At 42.8% G+C, this 20179-nt stretch overlaps 1 protein-coding gene across 1 annotated transcript; it reads right to left on the bottom strand.

Annotated features, from left to right (window-relative positions):
* Positions 1-322: 322 nt before the first annotated feature.
* Positions 323-11526, bottom strand: atp6v0cb (ATPase H+ transporting V0 subunit cb). The gene is made up of 3 exons (XM_014158859.1): positions 11215-11526; positions 1674-1857; positions 323-1392 (listed from the first exon to the last, which is right to left on the bottom strand). The coding sequence occupies exons 1-3, from the start codon at positions 11285-11287 to the stop codon at positions 1188-1190; spliced, it is 462 nt and encodes a 153-aa protein (XP_014014334.1). The 5' UTR covers positions 11288-11526; the 3' UTR covers positions 323-1187.
* Positions 11527-20179: the final 8653 nt, after the last annotated feature.

The raw sequence follows: 20179 nt of genomic DNA, 5'->3' as shown, positions 1-20179 counted from the left end.
TGAAATATACAAAGGAGAGTTTGTATTTAAACGGTTTCCCCAGTCATGTGAAATCTTTAGATTAGGGCCTATTGACTTTCAATTGACCAATTCTTACATGAACTAACTCAGTAAAAGTTGGTAAATTACATGTTGCATCTATATTTTTGTTCAGTGTAGCTCATTTGACTTACAATTAACCATCACCTTTAAAAATAACCCAAATCAAGGAAATCACCTGTGATACTTGGTGACATTTCTACACTAAAACAACCTGGCTACCTATTTGAATTACACAATGGCACAGTGAGTACGGCGACGTACAAGGAATTTGACCAAAAACCATAGCTCCATGCACGTTTAATGGGGGAGTTGTGGTGAGAATGCATACAGCTACAGATGAGGTGGATGAAGAAGCTGGAGATGACAGTTTTGGAAATTACACGTGAGACCCAACACGGGGCACACACACACCTTTAATGCAATCAAAACAGCAGTACTACAGGAAAACATTGAAGTGTTTCAAGAATGTTTGTAATGATTAAACTACACAATTACACACAACTCCCTCTCCACCAGCTAAAGGCAATCTTAAACCAAGTACGTTAATACAGCCAGAGGAATTCCAACCACTTATCACAATTAACCCACAGTGCATTAAATCTATAGATATTTGTATATATCTTCTAGGGAATTTAACATTTTTGCTCCATTTAAAAACAGATTCATTGAACAATTCTTTATAAATAAAACCAGTGGAAAAACAAAGCTAAGTCCATACAACTCTTCTTTACAAATAGATCCCCATAGACAACACAGAAATCATGTGAACTCCCAAATTAATGCAGGAGGATAAAAATGCAGTAGGGCCCTTTGGTGAGCGCTCTAAGACGAGGCAGAAACCAGCGAGAAACCTGGCGAGCCTGAACGCCATTAAACCAGTGGGGGGGAAGAATCTCCATACATTTACATACACAGGACAGACAAATCACTACATTGCGCATTTACAAGAAGTCTGACTATCAAATCTGGACTGTACACATTGTAGAGATAAGACCATATATACGGAGCCATTTTTAATTATGTCATTATTTTCCACGTTCATCACTTTTTCATACATTTTTTTTCCTTTTTACATTTTATTTCTGGTTTTACTCTTTTCTCCAGCAGCAACATATAGGACAGATTTTGGTGGAGAATTTAGTGGTCTATTTCGTGGACAGGATGAGGGCCACGATGAGACCGTAGAGTCCGAGGACCTCGGCGAAGATCAAGATGAGGATCATGCCCACAAAAAGCCGGGGCTGCTGGGCCGTGCCCCTAACGCCCGCGTCACCTACGATGCCAATGGCAAAGCCAGCTGCCAGCCCGCTCAAGCCCACACTCAGGCCAGCACCCAGGTGGAGGAAACTCCTACAGCAGAGAGAGGATTACAATAGGATCAATACAATGGACAGGGTTACTATGTGATACAGAATGAACAATGATAAAAGCAAGTAGAGATGTTTTCAATAAGACATTTGGCAATAAAACTACAACTTCCACAGTATATTCAATGTCAGGCGTTATGGATTGACGGACCAGTTGCCTCCCAGCCTCTTCTAAGTTCCTCACATTGTAGTATTAGGAAAGAGGAAATGCAACTCGAGCCCATTTCTAGACGTAAGAGATGTCATGAGAGGGGTTAGGCTTACTTGTAGAGGGTGACCTTCTCAGAGATGTTGTTGGCAATGAGCACCGCTACTACCAGGCCGTAGATGGCTATGATACCCGCCATGACCACGGGGATGATCGACTTCATGATGAGCTCCGGCCTCATCACCGACATGGCAGCGATCCCTGTGCCACTCTTAGCCGTCCCATAGGCTGCTCCTAAGGCTGGTGGAGGGGAAAGGAGGTAGAGTATTAGGGAGATATAATACATAGTGTTCCACTTCATTCTGTGATTAGATCAATGTACAAATACAGTAGAACACAGGGTTGAGCAACATGAGGAACTGAAATTGAAGATCGTAATGTAATCCGTTTCTGTTCCCTTTACGAACAAGGTCAACATGGCTACAGCTGGGAAATTCTGCTTGTGTACGAGGAAATTACCAGCATCATGTTTTCCCCCCCAAAACAGCGCCTTGCCACTGATGTGCTCGACTGCGGTTCTCAAACCAGCCATTCCCCTTTACAGCTACGGTTCAGGCTAATTCTACTCGCCTCAACCCATAGTTCCCAACAGGGAATGGAGCTGTTTAACCCCTTTCATTCCATGGCTCTGTGCCAGAGCTGCAGTGTTCTAAATCACTCCGCCTCCCGGCCTGAAAAACACTCATTAGGCTCGTCACACAGGAAGCTTCTGACGTCAGAGGACAGCAGGATGCCACATCCCTCCAGAGGCAACCAGCAGCAGCACAGAAGGGACACAAACCAGCACCAGTCATAGAAATCGAGTCTATTCATTCTATTTCTATGACAGCACTAACCAGTAGGGGCCCCGCATAACGCAGTCAGCACAGAAAGGCGGCGCGTGACAGAGACCATGAGGCAGAGAGCCATATGGACATTTCACTATTACTACAACGGTGCATCTAAAAATAAAAAAATACAAAAAGACAATCCGAGAAAGGGATACTGCAAGATTTGGAAAGTAGATAAATTACCTAAATCTCAGAGTCAGACAAACTCATGGATACAATGTGTCTCTGCATGCAGTTGAGATTATTGAAGTTAGCATATCGTTAGCTTAGCACAATTGCTGGAAGTCTGCCAGTGCAGAAGCCAGTTCCTCAAAAGCTGGATATAATACCTAACTACTCCAAAGCTGGGTGGTTGGTCATTTATAGTCTTACAAAGCTATACATAGTAACCAACATTTAATACATTTCACTGATAATCATAAAAACAAGATTCTATCCACTCCCTCATTCTTTCCCCTTTGTAGCATAGAGGTCGCAATCTCAATGGCACTGCCCGTGTGCTCACAGACACCATAATAGGACAGATACAACATTGTGAACTCTATACATCTCTATGCGACAACGGGAAAGAATGAGGAAGTGGATATAATCTCTAGAGACAGGAAGAAGAGGCTGGCCAATCCTTAAAATGTGCGCATGGCAGTCAGCAACCCGTCAGGCCACTACTCCCTCTACATTCACTACTTCATCACAAGACTGACGCCGTCGATGCAAGGTTTAATCACTCAGGCCATATAGAGAAGAGTTGTTCAGCCCCTGAATACGAGTGACTTAAAGTGGATGCTGTCTGGACCTACATCACTGATAGCAGAGCGAGGCATTCAGTCATGTTCAGAATTTGTCAAACCATTGAGCCAATTTACAAAATTCGAGACAAAGTAGTACCAATACCCAAATGCATTTACTGCATATTGGTTTCGAGTTTCCCATCAAATGTGTCTTGGTTTTACGAAATAGCCAAGCACTTCTCAATCTCACTTGAGAGGGAAGTCTATCAACAGAAGGGCTTTATGTTACAACAGCACCTCAGAGACCAAGACAAGACCACTTCCAACCGCTGAACGGTTCTATACAGTAGAAAATGTCATGCCACAACCACTAAAGCACCATCTTGCAGCTCCCACTCTGACCTGAGGTGGTATATTGTTAATGTAATGACTTCCATGCTGAAGCACAATGATTTACCCTCTCCAAACAGCTGGCCCTTATGCCCGCTCTTTGATAAAGGAAGACCAACAACCGTAGATCGAGAGACTATACCCACCAGTGTCGTGTTCAGTAGAGAAATCGTTTTTAGTGAAATTAGAGCATTAGTCAACTACAATCAGTGTTCTAATTGGGAGCTGCATTTTGTTTTTTGCAATGGTGTGCTTTACTGAACACGACCCAGATCTACCTCAATGAGTGACAGACATTTGGGGCGGCAGGTAGCCTAGTGGTTAGAGCGTTGGACCAAAAGGTTGCAAGATCGAATCCCTGAGCTGACAAGGTAAAAATCTGTCGTTCTGCCCCTGAACACGGCAGTTAAACTGTTCCAAGGCCGTCATTGACAATAAGAATTTGTTCTCAACTGACTTGCCTAGTTAAATAAAGGTAAAATAAAAAAATGTAAATAAACATGCAGAGCGTGTTTAGGTTAGTGGAGACAAGGTCCCATGGCTTTATTCTCTGAAGATTAAAATGTTGAGTTTGAGGACTGCTGCAATGGGTGGCATGAGAGGCAGAACCCCTGTGCTTTAATCCTAATCCTCTGCAGAGGTAAAGAGCTTTCACCCCCCCATATCACTCATTAACCTCACTACACTCAGACGCTCTGCAATGTAAAGATACTGTGGAGACGGAAGTAATCAAACAGGTGTTCAGTGAAAAAGATGCTCAAACCCAAACAGCCCTTTTATCAGTACTTTAATATGAAGCATAGCAAACTCTTGGTCTTAAACAGCACATTAACTGTAAGCTACCTTGATGAAACCGTAGTGGACAGTATTGCAGTGAAGCCAGGGATATTGCCCAAGCATCTACATCTGCTTTGCAATATAGCAATCATTTATTTAGCATAAAAAAAGAACATACTGGTCCATCTAATTAAATATTTTGAGTGAACAATCCCTAAATAAAGTTTATAGACGCTGAATCCGGGTTTAGTAGTGATGTGAGGGATCAAAATGGTCAAATGGAGTAAATAAGACCATTAGAATAATGTACTCTCATCTCCACATGGTGTTATGGAAAAATAAAGCTACTCCTAAATCTATTGAACCAACCGACAGAAAATATGCCATTTGAGCAGTAATAGAACAAAACTAGACAACAAAAAAAGCAAGTAAATAGTCAAAATAGTTTGACTCATTAGACAAAAAGAGATGAGCTTTGAGTGTAGGGAGGACACAATCCAGCTCAGTTAAAAATTAGGACTTTTGTACAACACCAGGCTTTTAGGAGACGTCTTAAATACACCAGTAGATGACGTGTTAACACTTAAGCCTTGATGTCTGCAATAGTCAAACATTTTTAAATTATGCCCCTACTTTGGGCTTTATAACACACTATAAATTCTGAAGTCAAGCATCTCCTCCAGTGCCATGAATAGGCTATTAGTTGTTAGGAGGGATAGGGTGTGCACTACTGATATAAATGTGCAGTACAGCTCACTATGGTAGACTGGGTCAGCCAGTGAAGGATATCGCTAAATGCTCGTCACAGCCAGTCAGAGCCTGTACTGACTACCAACCAAGAGCAGAGGCCTCAAGCAGTGAAGGCTGCAGACATAACAGCCCAAAACCCTACTAACCCGTCGATATGACGCAAGCGCAACTGAGGATGAGCAACTTGGAACAGCCACCGCCACTAGGGCTGGCACAATGACAGTACAACTGACCGCCATGAAAATAAAATAAACGTTTATTTTTTGGGAACGAAGATCTGACTGAAGACGGGACAGCCGGGTATTATTGGCTAACCGCACTTTCTGTGATGAAACTTTGTTGTCCCTTGCCGAAACGAGCAAGGTGTTGTTGCAAACAATGAATAGAATGGGCTTGGAACCTCTAACCCTGGAAATTCGACTGGTAAACTCATTACTCCAATTCCTACTTTTCTCCTATGGGTGCAATGGCCACCAGTCCACCCATTATGTCATCATTGACTTGAACGGGGATGCCCAATCTCCTATGGCAGCACATGGAAAGGAGAAAAAAAAATTAAAAAAATAAAAATAAAAATCAGCATTTAAAATGTGTGTATGCTATTCGAACGGTTATTACGGAGATCGGCCATTTGGCTGGCCAATTATATTCATCCAAAATTCCATGATCGTCAGAGCCCTATGCAGCGATCTCAGGTTTATCACCAGAAAGTAACACGTCGTTTAATGAAATCTAGCCACAACAACCAGTTATCAAATTATTAAGCTATCGATTATGTTAATTCTACAGTACAACTCATGGCGATGTTTTAAGGATGTTCACGATGCCTCTGTTACAAGTGAGACTTCTAACCAATATTTTGGATTCCATCATGGTGCCTCCACCGTGCCAAAGCAGATCCTTCACACTGAGTTAAGACATGAAAGAATATAACTGGGAACGGCAACAGTGAAATAAGTGTGAGACGGTCTTCAGAGGCTGCTGCATGCATTTTAAAATTATCATGAAGCACAATATAGGCAATGGTTTACAAACACATAAACCAGTAGATCAAAAACTCATTGAAAATCAATAGATAAAATGGCTATTTACACATTGTTTCTCAATCTCAAGTATGGTGGTGGTGCAGACACCACAAGATGGCAGGCTTACATTTCCTGTAGGATATAAACCCTGTAAGATGCTTAATGCTGCTGGGCCATCATCACTGGTGTCCCTAATCAGCCCCCTCCACTGGGTGCCTGCGCCACCCACCAGCAGCCCTCTCAGCTGGCTAATTCCCCATCTGTCACTCCTTCCCACCATGCCCGTCACAGATCACGCCCACTGCCAGCTACAGGGGCTACCCGCGCTGCCCTGTGCCGTCACTATCCATAGGAGCGCAGAGTCAGCACAAAACATGTATACGACTCCAGCTAGGTTAGCCTCTAGCCAGTGTGTTTGGGCTGCGAAAAGGAGTACAAGTAGACTTACTTAATGCACTAGACAGGAGTATAACTGAGGCCACCCTTCATCCACAAGTTATTACAGAACCATGTTTTCTATAGGCCATAGGCCATTTTCAAAACCAAAGCTGAACTACAGTACAGCCAGTAAGGCTAGAGTCAACAATGACCTTTTTTGTTTTTTCACAACCAAAGAAATTTCCCCAAATATGAGCTCTTAATTGTGCAGTTAGGCTTAAATGGCTAAGATGCTGGCCATTACTCAATACAACTGCCCAGGTTGACAGACCACCACACAGTAAAGGAGCCAATAGTGCCACATACAGCCCTAACTGCTTGTAGCTGGAAGGTGACAGAAATTACATTTTGGATGAAGGCAATACCCTCTAGCTACTAGCAGTTAGGGCATCGACAGAAATTGAATTTTGGATGAAGGTAATTGGCCAGCCAAATGGTCTCCAGAATAACCATTTGAATAGCAAAACCATTTTCTCCTCTCTTCACTGCATGTGCTGCCATTGAAATATAATGGGCATCCCCATTCAAGTCAATGAAGGCAGCCATTGCGAGTGTACCCAGAAGGCGCAAAGAATGAAGTTAAAGCAGGAAGTAAAAGCAGGAAGTGTACATGTCAATTGTCATTGTCTTACGTCATATTGCGTCACTGTGCTATCTGACGTGCAAGGACATCGTGAGCCACTGCAGTGACTTCATCAGCTGTTCATTCAACTCAACTGACATTACAAAACACACATTCCATTTCGTTTTATTTAACTAGGAAAGTCAGTTAAGAACAAATTCTTAGTTAAAATGATGGCCTACCCCGGCCAAACCCTAACGATGCTGGGCCAATAGGGCGGTGCACAATGATACAGCCTGGAATCGAACCAGGGCCTGTAGTGACACCTCTAGCACTGAGATGCAGTGCCTTAGACCGCTGCGCCACTCGGGAGCCCCGAGCCTGTTCTATTCATTACATTTCTGTGAGCTGCTGCATTGTGTTGCTTGTTTCAGCAGGGCACAACAAAGTTATCACTTTAAGAATCCATGACACAGCAGAAACGGACTCAACCGCACTAATGCCCGGCTGTCCCGTCTTCAGTCAGCTGTTGGTTAAAAAAAAAAAAACATCTCAGATATCTTTTATCTATATTATTTTAACGGTTAAGACTTATTTTATTTTCATGACAGTCTTCATCCATAACCATGTGCCAGCCCTACTAGCAGAAGCTGCATGATTTAAAATCCCCACTAGGTCATGCCCTATATAACATGACAATTTAGCAGAAAGTCAATTTTTCGAGAACATGCTGCATCAGTCCAAAATCAGCTTTGCCACATGCAGCCTAAGCCGTGCTAAAAAGAACAGACATTTGATAAAGGGCACAAAAACGCAATTATAAAAAGGAGAAACAGTACTTTGTGAAATGGTCTAATTACAGTCCTACTAGTGTCTCCTTTTCACCTAATTTACCACCAGATTTACTGAAGGCACATCTCAATAGGTGGTCCAGGTATCCTCATGATATGGCACAAGTGTGTGTGGGGGGGGGGTGTTCTCTATTGTTCCCGCAAACAAGAGGTAGGCCGATAACAGAAGGCACCATCAGACCAACTACTTGAATGGCCTAATCCTTGAAATAAAATAAAAATAAAAATGCTAAGAAAATGTTTTTATCCTTACTTTCTCTGGTACTTTTGTATACTTTAGTCAGTAGTTCTGAAGAAGCTCACGAGCCTAAAGTGGTCCCCTGAAAATGGAGTACTACATCACCTACACTATATGACCAAAAGTATGTGGACACTTGCTCGTCGAACATTTCATTCCAAAATCATGGGCATTAATATGGAGTTGGTCCCCCCTTCGCTGCTTTAACCACCTCCACTGTCCCGCAACTGCTTTCCACTAGATGTTGGAACATTGCTGCGGGGACTTGCTTCCATTCAGCCACAAGCTCATTAGAAAGGTCGGTCACTGATCTTGGGCTATTAGGCCTGGCTCGCAGACTGGGTTCCAATTCATCCCAAAGGTGATCGATGGGGTTGAGGTTAGGGCTCTGTGCAGGCCAGTCTTGACAAACCATTTCAGTATGGACCTCGCTTTGGGTACTGTCATGCTGAAACAGGAAAGGGCTTTCCCAAACTAATGCCACAAAGTTGGAAGCACAGAATATCATTGTAACTAGGGCCTAGCCCGAACCACAAAAAACATCCCCAGACCATTATTCCTCCTCCACCAAACTTTACAGTTGGCACTATGCATTGGGGCAGGTAGCGTTCTCCTGGCATCCGTCAAACCAAGATTTGTCCGTCGGACTGCCAGATGAGGCGTGATTCATCACTCAAGAGAACGTGTTTCCATTGCTCCAAAGTCTAATGGTTGCCAGCTTTACACCACTCCAGCCGACGCTTGGCATTGTGCATGGTGATCTTAGGCTTGTGTACGGCTGCTCGGCCATGGAAGCCCATTTCATGAAGCTCCCGACGAACAGTTCTTGTCCTGACGTTGCTTCCAGAGGCAGTTTGGAACTCAGTACTGAGTGTTGAAACTGAGGACAGACAATCTTTGCTTGCTACGCACTTCAACGGTCCCGTTCTGTAAGGTTGTTGCTCCTAGACGTTTCCACTTCACATTAACTGCACTTGCAGTTGACTGGGGCAGCTCTAGCAGGGCATTTTTTTTGTTGACAAACTGACTTGTTGGAAAGGTGGCATTCTATGACGGCCCCACATTGAAAGTCACTGAGCTCTTCAGTAAGGCCATTGCATGGCCGTGTGCTCGATTTTATACACCCTTCAGCAACGGGTGTGGCTGAACTAGCCAAAGCTACTAATTTGAAGGTGTGTCCACATACTTTTGTACTAAATAATTGATATTTTGTACTACATCATTGATCTGTTGTACTACATCATTGATCTGTTTCGCTCTGCTGTGGGTGCAATATACATCTTGCTAGCTGTCACTCATATGGCGAGAGGTTGAAGCTCATTGGTTGAACTCGAATTGCTATGAGGCTGGGCCCACGTTGGGGGGAGAAAAAAAATGGCACGACACAGCTTCCAGAAAAACTGTTGTTTTCAAACTAGAGATTGTGGCTAATTAAGGTGAGACAGTAATTCTGCATGTATGAGCTACACATTAACACATACAGATCATAGCAGGAGTACGGTCCCGTGTGGCTCAGTTGGTAGAGCATGGTGTTTGCAACGCCAGGGTTGTGGGTTCGATTCCCATGGGGGACCAGTACGGAGAAAAAAAATGTATGAAATGTATGCATTCACTACTGTAAAAAAAAAAAAATAAAAAAATAAAATAAAATAAAAAATAAAAAATCGCTCTGGATAAGAGCGTCTGCTAAATGACTAAAATGTAAATGTAAATAAAGCTCCGGAACATGTCTAAGTGTGTGTACATTACTGTATTAAGTGGCATATTGTTTTTCCACTGAAAAAAATGTTAAAAAGATTTCTGGAGTGCATGTTTAAACACTGATTCCTAATTTTGGCCTAGTGATAGCCCAAACCATGCATCTTGCAGTCAATGGCACAGTTGGTTGGTATGCTGTTAGGAAGTATATTATGCGAAATGCTTGAGTGAATGCATCAGACATAACAGGACAATAAAAAAAAGACCAAGACAATACATCACCTTCCTCCCTGTTCTCATTTGTCATGAGAAAGATCACTAGACAGTCATTTCTACACCTTCACTTGGACCTGAGGCCATCCAGAATATGAGCCAGAGATCAAATTGGACCGAGTTGCCAATTTATCTTATTAGACATGCAAATGTATCATAAATATGATTAAATGTTCTATATTAAATCGTGTTTTAGTGGTAGATTGTTTATAGGTCTACACCACAAGTGCACTTTCTCAATCCTTTGCTACTTTCACATTCCAAATCACAAGTCCAATCATATGATTGTCATGTGATATTGATGCAAATGCCATTTTCCTTGAATCTAAGTTGTCTCGTGCAGTTCACTTCCATTTCAATTATCTGAGGCCTATACACATGAATTGGTCCACAAGCGCCCAATTCCTATGCAGTAGCCTTTTAAATCACCCGAATTTACATGGAATTGTTCGTATGACGTGGCCCAAACGATGGCATTCCATTCACTTGTTTGTCATCGCATGAGCGTGCTCCCCTGCTGGTTATGCCTAACGTTACATTGCACAAATCTATAACCAATTTGAGTTGGTATTCTTCATAGTATCAGTTGTATATACTCAACATCTGACACTGATGGTCAATATTCACCATCAATAGGTCTCCTGCTTTCATAATGACCAACTCGCCGAAGATACCAGTAACGTTACGCTCAAATCTGGTGGTGTCGTAGTGTGGCGCATGTCGCAAAGCGTAAAACTAAAAGCGCCTAAAATTGAGAAAGAATGAACTCTCACTTCAAATGCGTTGATCTGAAGGTGTGGTTACTGGTAATGACAGCTTAGCAAAATACTGGACAAGTATATTAGCTAACTAAAGTTAGTTAAAATTATGTCAAATAACGTTACGTCAATGACAGTTTCTGCCTGGGCTCCTTTAACGTTAGCTGGTTTCAAGCAATAACGAGAATTATGCTGTTAAAATTTACAAATTACACATACAATGTATAATTTAAATGCAGCTAGCTAATAAAGATAGTATTTGAATTGTGTGATAATTACCGCTGAAAACCATAGCCGCAGAGGCACCCATCACTGCGAAGAACGGAGAGTATTCGGGGCTTTCAGACGACATTCTTTCTCAACCAGTAAACTAAATAATACAAAACGGCTATTGCTATGTTTCCCAATGGTTTAGGTACTAAACCTATCGAAGGCAACGGTCTTCAGATGTAAACTGGGAAAGGTACAAGAACACCTAGCTAACTAGCAATGTAAATGGACTAGTCACGAATCTTCAGATAAATACCCGGCGTAGCAGCAGCAGCACAAAATGGCGAAGCGGAAAATATCACCTGACTGGTCATATGGATAAAACCCATCATCAACTGTGTGTAGGGGAGGCGTTCACAAGTAACTCTAATAATGATTTACTGCAGCAAATCAAACATAATTAAAATTACATCAACAAAAAAATCTAACATAATTAAAATTACAAAAAACAATTGTATACATTTACGACTAAACCCATGCAAAGTAAATGGTTTATCTCCAGATTCTGTATTTCATTTTTTGAAGGTCATCCCCTATTTTAGTCTCTTTTGGTGTGCTCCGCTGCAGGCTTTGGTGGCGCTCGGTCGTCACTAGTTACCACAGCCACAAATGTCTAAACCCCGCATATTTCTACAATTTACTTTCTAAAAATCAGATTTTAAACATAACCTTAACTTAACCACACTGTTAAACTTATGCCTAACCTTAACATTAAATGACGACCAAAAATGTGATAGAAATGTTGACTTTGTGGCTGTGGTAACTAGTGACAACCCGTCGCGTTCCCATGCTCAGAAGTTGCATGCATCAACCAATGGTTGCATGTACGTCATCACTGGTGTCATCGACTGACAGATTGCTATAGCCTATGATGTGGTTAGCTGAAGCGTAAAATACCTATCCAGGCGTTGTAAGATCTGGCATACGTCAGCAACGCCTGGGCAGAGGAACGCGCCCTTTCCCTTTGCTATCTAGGCATTCACCCTCCTTCAGAATGAGGAATGAAATGAGTGGAAGAAGGGTGTGGATGCTCAGGGGTTATGCCTTTCTCCTTGAAAATTAAGTGAAATACATCTCACTATTGCTCGACAACAATATGCTTCTTACTTGCATTGTTGGAAGTGAGGCTCAATGCATTTTGGATGAATTAAGAATAGCCTAGATATTGAATGACTAAATTCCAAAACAGACATAATGCATTTGAAATCATGCATTTCTTAAAGTGATTTGCACATGATACAATAACACAAATTCAAAATGTACAATTCCGTTGTGAATTAATTTATAAATTTTGCACCTGGATAACATGCAGGAGAGGGTCGTTTACAGTAAGCTGTGATATGCATCAGTCATGTGGAGCGTGAGTGTCAGAGATTGTGTGGTGGGGGAGGGAGCCGAGAATCCCACTATATCGCTCCCAGCAACTGCAGGCTCAGAGAGCCAGGGACAGCAAGAGGACAGCAAGGGAGTGACGCTGAGTGTGTGAGTCAGAGAGAGATTGTGCAGAGTCCCACCTCCTTCCTCCATCCCTCCATCCACCCCCTCTACATCCCCATTCTCCTCATAGGCAGGCAGGCCGTCAGAGCAACCCCTCCCCCCACCAAGCCCCTTCACCCGTGATGTCATTTCTACACCAGCATCACAGGCCTCTCTCTAGTTTACTTTTTCCTCGACTGGCATCATACTATAGGCCCATATGCTACCTGACATATTTGAGGTTCACAATTATCATTATCTTGCAGAGAAATACATTATTTTGTGCTACAGATGCACACGAAGAGGATGCATCAAAAACATAAATGTCATAGTTGAATGGATATAATTTGTGCCCTGGTTTTCTTTCTCACGGGTGACTGAACAGCTATTGATCCAGGAATCTCATTACTGTGATGTTTGAGGAGGCAGCTAAAGGTAACCTCTCCTCCATTAAGGCAGGTTTATCACGATAGCATATCTGTGATGCATACTCAGCAACTCCCTGCCTGTACATTTTGTCATATGAACTCACGCTCGCATGTGTGTGTGTTGGTGAATGTCAGGATAGGTGGATCCACGTTCATCGATCAAGACATGGTCTCTGACAGTAGAGATTAATCAGAGAAAAGAAAGGGACTTCCACTGTGCATCTGCTTCATGGATAGGGGGAACTCACAAAATAGGGAACCATGTGAAACATTCTCACAAGGGCATGATTCAAAGTGACTGTCCCCCCAGGCATATGTGTAGATCTGAGAAGATTGGATAGGTTCAAGCAGTATGGCAAGCCTATCAGAGGGCAAGGAGGAGCTATGACCATATTGTTTATCCATCCGATCTCTTCAGATCTGTAAAATTATGTTAGGTTTAGGGGCTAGGGATTGTTTCTGAGCAGGACCGATCTGTCATGATACACTCATAGGGTTTGTTGCAAAAACTATAATGGCACCGAAGGGGATGGCCGCCGTTTTACGGGCCCCTGACCAATTGCTATTTTGTGTTTTTTTGCGCTGATCCCAACTTTCTTTCTACATAATGTTTTGTACACTATTTCATATGACCAAAAAGAGCTTCTCGACATCAAAACAGCGATTACTAACCACGATTGGGGTGAGGACTTCTATTTCAACAAATCGAAGTTGAAGGACATAATGCTCATCCCAGACCAGGCCCAAATCCCTGTCACTTGGAGGAGGAGGAGGCAACGCTACAGAGGTCGGCGTGCGGGATATCTATCAAGACCGCGACGGCGAGTGGACAAGTCGCCATTACCTTCCGTTCTATTGGCAAATGTTCAATCATTTAAAAATAAAGTGGATGCGCTCCATTTGAGACTATCCTATCAACGTGATCTGAAGAACTGTAATATCCTATGTTTCACAGAGTCGTGGCTGAACAAGGACATGGGAAATGTAAATCTGGCTGTTTTTTCTATACATCAGCAGGACAAAACAGATGCGCCCGGTAAGCTGAGGGGAGGGGCGGTGTGACTCTTTATCAACAACAGTTGGTGCGCAATCTCTAATATTAAGGAAGTCTCGAGGTCCTGCTCGCCTTAGGTAGAATACCTCATAATAAGCTGTATACCACACGATTTACCAAGAGAGTTTTCATGTATCTTTTTCTTAGCTGTTTATTTACCACCACAAACCGATGCTGGCACTCAACTAGCTGTATAAGGCCGTAAGCAAACAAGAAAATGCTCACCCAGATGCGGTGCTCCTAGCGGACAAGGATTTTAATGCAGGGAAACTGAAATCTGTTTTACCTCATTTCTACCAGCATGTCTCCTGTACAACTGGAGGCGAAAAAACTCTAGATCACCTCTACTCTACACACAGAGACACATACAAAGCTCTCTTATGGTCAGATTTGGCATCCTCCATCCTCTTAATTCCTGTTTACAAGCAAATATTCAAACTGGAAGTACCAGAAATGCGCTCAATAAGGAAAGTGGTCCGATGAAACGAACGGTAATCTATAAGACTGTTTTGCAAGAACAGATTGGAATATGTTCCCGGGATTCATCCGATGGCATTGAGGGGTTTGCCACATCAGTCACCGGTTTCATTAATAAGTGCATCGACGACGTAGTCCCCACGGTGACTGTACCTACATATCCCAACCAGAAGCCTCCTAGTAACCGATGTGAAATGTGAGTAAGACCTTTAAACAGGTTAATATTCACAAGGCTGCAGGGCCAGATGGATTACCAGGACGTGTACACAGAGCATGCGCTGACCAGCTAGCAAGTGTCTTCACTGACATTTTCAACCTCTCCCTGACCCAGTCTGTAATACCCACATGTTTCAAGCAGACCACCATAGTCCCCATGCCCAAGAACACCACAGTAACCTGTCTAAATGACTATCGCCCCGTAGCACTCACATCTGTAGCCATGAAATGCTTTGAAAGGCTGGTCATGTCTCACATCAACACCATCGTCCCAGACACCCTGGACCAACTCCAATTTGCATACTGCCCCAAACAGATCCACAGATGACGCAATCTCTATTGCACTCCACACTGCCCTTTCCCACCTGGACAAAACAAACACCTACGTGAGAATGCTGTTCATTGACTACAGCTCAGCGTTAAACACCATAGTGCCCTCCAATCTCATCACTAAGCTAAGGATCCTGGGATTAAACACCTCCCTCTGCAATTGGATACTGGACTCTGGAGGGCCTACCCCAGGTGGTGAGGGTAGGCAACAACAACACATCCAAACACGGGGCCCCCTCAGGGGTGTGTGCTTAGCCCCCTCCTGTACTCCCTATTCACCCACGACTGCGTGGCCACACATGACTCCAACACCATCATTAAGTTTGCTGATGACACGACGGTGGTCATGAGACAGCCTACACGGAGGTGGTAAGAGACTTGGAAGTGTGGTGCCAGGACAACAACTTCTCCCTCAACATCAGCAAGATAAAGGAGCTGATTGTGGACTATGGAAAATGGAGGGCCGAGCACGCCCCTATTCACATCAACGGGGATGTAGTAAAGACAGAACTTCAAGTTCCTCTGTGTCCACATCACTAAGGACCAAACACAACACTACAGTCGTGAAGAGGGCACGACAACGCCTCTTGCCCCTCAGAAGGCTGAAATGATTTGGCATGGGCCCTCAGATCCTGAAAAAGTTATACAGCTGCACCATTGAGAGCATCTTGACTGACTGCATCACCACTTAGTATGGCAATTGCTCGGCATCCGACCGCAAGGCGCTACAGAGGGCAATGCGTACGGCCCAGTACATCACTGGGGCCGAGCTCCATGCCATCCAGGACCTCAATCCAGGCGGTGTCAGAGGAAGGCCCTAAAAATTGTCAAAGACTCCAGCCACCCAAGTCACAGTCTGTTCTCTCTGCTATGCGCACAGAAAGTGGTACTAGAGTGCCAAGTCTGGGACCAAAAGGCTCTACCCCAAAGCCATAAGACTGCAGAACAGTTGATTAAATGGCTAGCCGGACTTTCTGCTTTTCACCCCCTACCAATCAATCAATCAATCAATCAATCAATCAATCAATCAATCAATCACCTAACCAAACCTACAAGTACATATTGCCTCAGTCAATCACCCCAACTACCTCGTTCCCCAGTACACTGACTCGGTACCAGTACTCCTTGTAAATAGCCTGTACTGTATATATCCTCGTTATAGTTATTTTTGTTGTGTTATTTTATTGTCTTACTATTTTCTTTTCATCTATTTGTTAATTTTCTGACTTTTTAACTGCATTGTTGGGAAAGGGCTCGTAAGTAAACACTTCAAGGTAAAATCTACACTTGTTGTGTTCGGTGCATGTGACAAATAAAATTTGAATTAATTTTAAATGCCTTTTGATTGGGTAGATTAATTTGTACAGAGGATGTGCATATTTCTATTTTTGATACTATAACGCAAGAGGCAATTTCAGGACTGTAAACCTAATGTTAAGGAAGTAGCTGAGCTAAGCTTCTCAGGTTTAGCATCTGGCCCATAAATAATAACAATATATTTATTTATTTATTGCTTTGAAAAAACAGAAAATAGCGAATTCAGGGAGCTGGCAGTTCATGGGAGAAGGTCTTCCACACCTAGATGATAATGCAGTTCAATATAGGAGTTCAATTGAGTAGTGGCGTCGATGGAACAGCCGGAGGGAGATCATCAGTCAGACAGGCTTTTCATCAGGAACCTCTGTCTAGGAAGATCACAGCTACTCCTCCTCTGTAGGTAGGCTGGAACATCCAACACTGAAAGTGTAGCACCCACCTGGGTGATGCTTTGGCAGCTATAAGAGCCTAAGACCACCACACCTCATCAGTAATCAGTAACAGTGTCCTATGAGGCGAGTCTCTGTCATCCCCTCACACAGTCCACATCCTTACAGAAACGGGGGCAGGTGGAATAAAAAAAAACGGTGCTGTGTTGATCAGTTGTGAATGTTGGGTTAGTGTGAGAATGCAACCCAAAATATATCCCTCATACAATCCAATAATCCAACTGGGGGCAGTAAAAATCACTGACATTTCATTAAGAGATATTTAAGATGAAATGTCCCTTCGTTGAAATCTATTAGATTTAATCCTTTAAGGATGTGGTTTATTTTATTCACGCAACTGAGTGACAGTAGAATATTTGTATCTGCACAGTGCATTTGAGTACAGTCTAAGTATAGTACAGTAGCCTTACCTTTGTTTTTCTATTTATTTCTATTTAGCGGCACCATATGGGCTAATCAAGGACTCTGGTTATACCAAATATACCAGTTATCAGAATTCATATTACTGATAAAACAAAACAGCAAAAGCACGGTTAGTGATGCAATTTATTATTGACAAAAGGCATCCATGGAAAACGGAAACACGCCAGTAACACTGTCTCTCCCTGTGAGCCAAAACAAATATCTGCCAGACCCCTTGGTTTGGATGTCAATCCCTCATCCACTCCTAGTCTAGGGGAGGGGGCTGGGCAGCAGCCATGGAGACAGACACAGTGTAGTGTTAAACACTTAAGCATCTTATCTATCTTACTGGTTGGTTAAGGCTGGAAAGCGTGAATTTCAGGATCCGCACTGACCAACACCCAAAGGAGGGGCTAAAAATAGGAGTGCATGTGCGATTAGTAGGGAAAGAATCCTGAATGAACAGCATGGCCTTGCCAAGAAGGGGAAGTCAATGCCACTTAGGGAAAGACTTACTTAAACTCTACCACATACTGTCTGTCTGTCTGTCTGTCTGTCTGTCTGTCTGTCTGTCTGTCTGTCTGTCTGTCTGTCTGTCTGTCTGTCTGTCTGTCTGTCTGTCTGTCTGTCTGTCTGTCTGTCTGTCTGTCTGTCTGTCTGTCTGTCTGTCTTTCTTTCTTTCCCCTCTGGATGTTTAAAAAGAACCGCACCCATTGAAAACAAATAGATTGTGATGCATTTTGAATTGTTTGAAGTGATTCTGTGTGTTAATCCGGAAAGCTTTTAAAATGTGATATTTTATGTTGTATTCTTCAGCAGTGGCCTCTTCTCTCTTTCTAAAAATATAAAACCTTGACAATTGTCAATACCCACTTGATTTTATATTTGTGAATCCATCCTAATAATATTTACATTTTGGATTAAGAACTAATTGTATCATAGGAATAGCCTAGACTCACAGGCTATTGAACAGTGAACATTGATGTAATTTTAGTTCAAATGTATAACTCATTTTCACCACATGTAATTTTCCAGACATAAAGGGCATTGTCATGACAGTCCACACGAGACAGATTAAAAATAGAAAATAGATTTAATACACTGTCAGTGAGTCATATGACTAACTTCTAGCATCAGCTGATATTGCACCAATTAGGGCCAGAACAAAATGTACTGGGAGGAAATACATTGAACACCCTCCCCCCACATAGAATTAGCTAAAAATAATGTTTATGACTACAAATAACAATAACTCTAGCAACCCTGTGTTTATAAACATGGATATTGGCTTTGGCTCTTCAGCATGCTTTTGTGGCACAGACCACGGTGGAGGGGCTATGGGTTGAGCGTTCGCCGACCACCACAGACGAGCTCACTCTCCCTGACTGTTTCATTACACTACATTCACAGCCGGCTGCAGACAATGACCAGCTAGGGGGAAGTCAGATTTTCAACATTTTGATTCCATATTTATAATTATATAAAATATATGCAACACATTTTCCACCAACAGCTTTCTGTGCCAATAAACCACACAACCAATGAACAAAGCATACCGACTTCGGGGACTTCAATATCATGGTTTGTCTTACCAACACAACAATAAATAGACTATGTCAATCTCGGCAAACAGAAAATACATCCCTCCCTACCTTGTAGACACCTGCTTGTCAAACATCTCATTCCAAAATGAGAATCGTCTACAATGTCATTGTATGCTGTAGCGTTAAGAATTCCCTTCACTGGAACTAAGGGGCCTAGCCCAAACCATGAAAAACAGCCTCCTCCAACATATTTTACAGTTGCCACTATCCATTGGGGCAGGTAGCGTTCTCCTGGCATCCACCAAACCCAGAATCATCCGTCGGACTGCCAGATGGTGAAGCATGATTCATCACTCCAGAGAATTTGTTTCCACTGTTCCAGAGTCCAATGGCGGCGAGCTTTACACTACTCCAGCCAACGCCTGGCATTGCGCATGGGGATCTTAGGCTTGTGTGCGGCTGCTCGGCCATGGAAACTAACAGTTCTTGTCCTGATGTTGCTTCCAGAGGCAGTTTGGAACTCGGTAGTGAGGGTTGCAACAGGACAGACAATTTTTAATCGCAACATGCTTCAGCACTCGACGGTCCCGTTCTGTGATCTGGTGTGGCCTACCACTTTGCGGCTGAGCTGTTGTTGCTCCTAGACGTTTCCATGAACAATAACAGCACTTACAGTTGACCGGGGCAGCTCTAGCAGTGACTTTCAAAGTGGCACCGCATCCTATGACGATGCCACTTTGAAAGTCACCGTACGGGCCATTCTACTGCCAATATTTGTCTATGGAAATTGCATAGTTGTGTGCTGGATTTTATACACCTGTCAGCAACGGGTGTAGCTGAAATAGCTGAATCCACAAAATAGAAGGGGTGTCCACGTATTTTTGCTCATGTAGTGTATTTCCATTGTGGTCCCTATTTTTTTTTACATAGATACATATACCATTACATACATTTGAAGTCGTAAGTTAACATACACTTAGGTTGGGGTCATTAAAACTCGTTTTTCAACCACTCCACAACTTTCTTGTTAACAAACTATAGTTTTGGCAAGTCGGTTAGGACATCTACTTTGTGCATGACAAAAGTAATTTTTCCAACAATTGTTAACAGACAGATTATTTCACTTATAATTCACTGTGTCACAATTCCAGTGGGTCAGAAGTTTACATACACAAAGTTTACTGTGCCTTTAAACAGCTTGGAAAATTCCAGAAAATTATGTCATTGCTTTAGAAGCTTCTGATAGGCTAATTGACATAATTTGAGTCAATTGGAGGTGTA

The sequence above is a fragment of the Salmo salar genome, chromosome ssa19 (genome assembly GCF_905237065.1).
Source record: "Salmo salar chromosome ssa19, Ssal_v3.1, whole genome shotgun sequence".
Classification (NCBI taxonomy): Eukaryota; Metazoa; Chordata; class Actinopteri; order Salmoniformes; family Salmonidae; genus Salmo; species Salmo salar.
The sequence above is the reverse complement of the archived record's forward strand: the minus strand, read 5'-3'. Positions and strand labels throughout refer to the sequence as shown.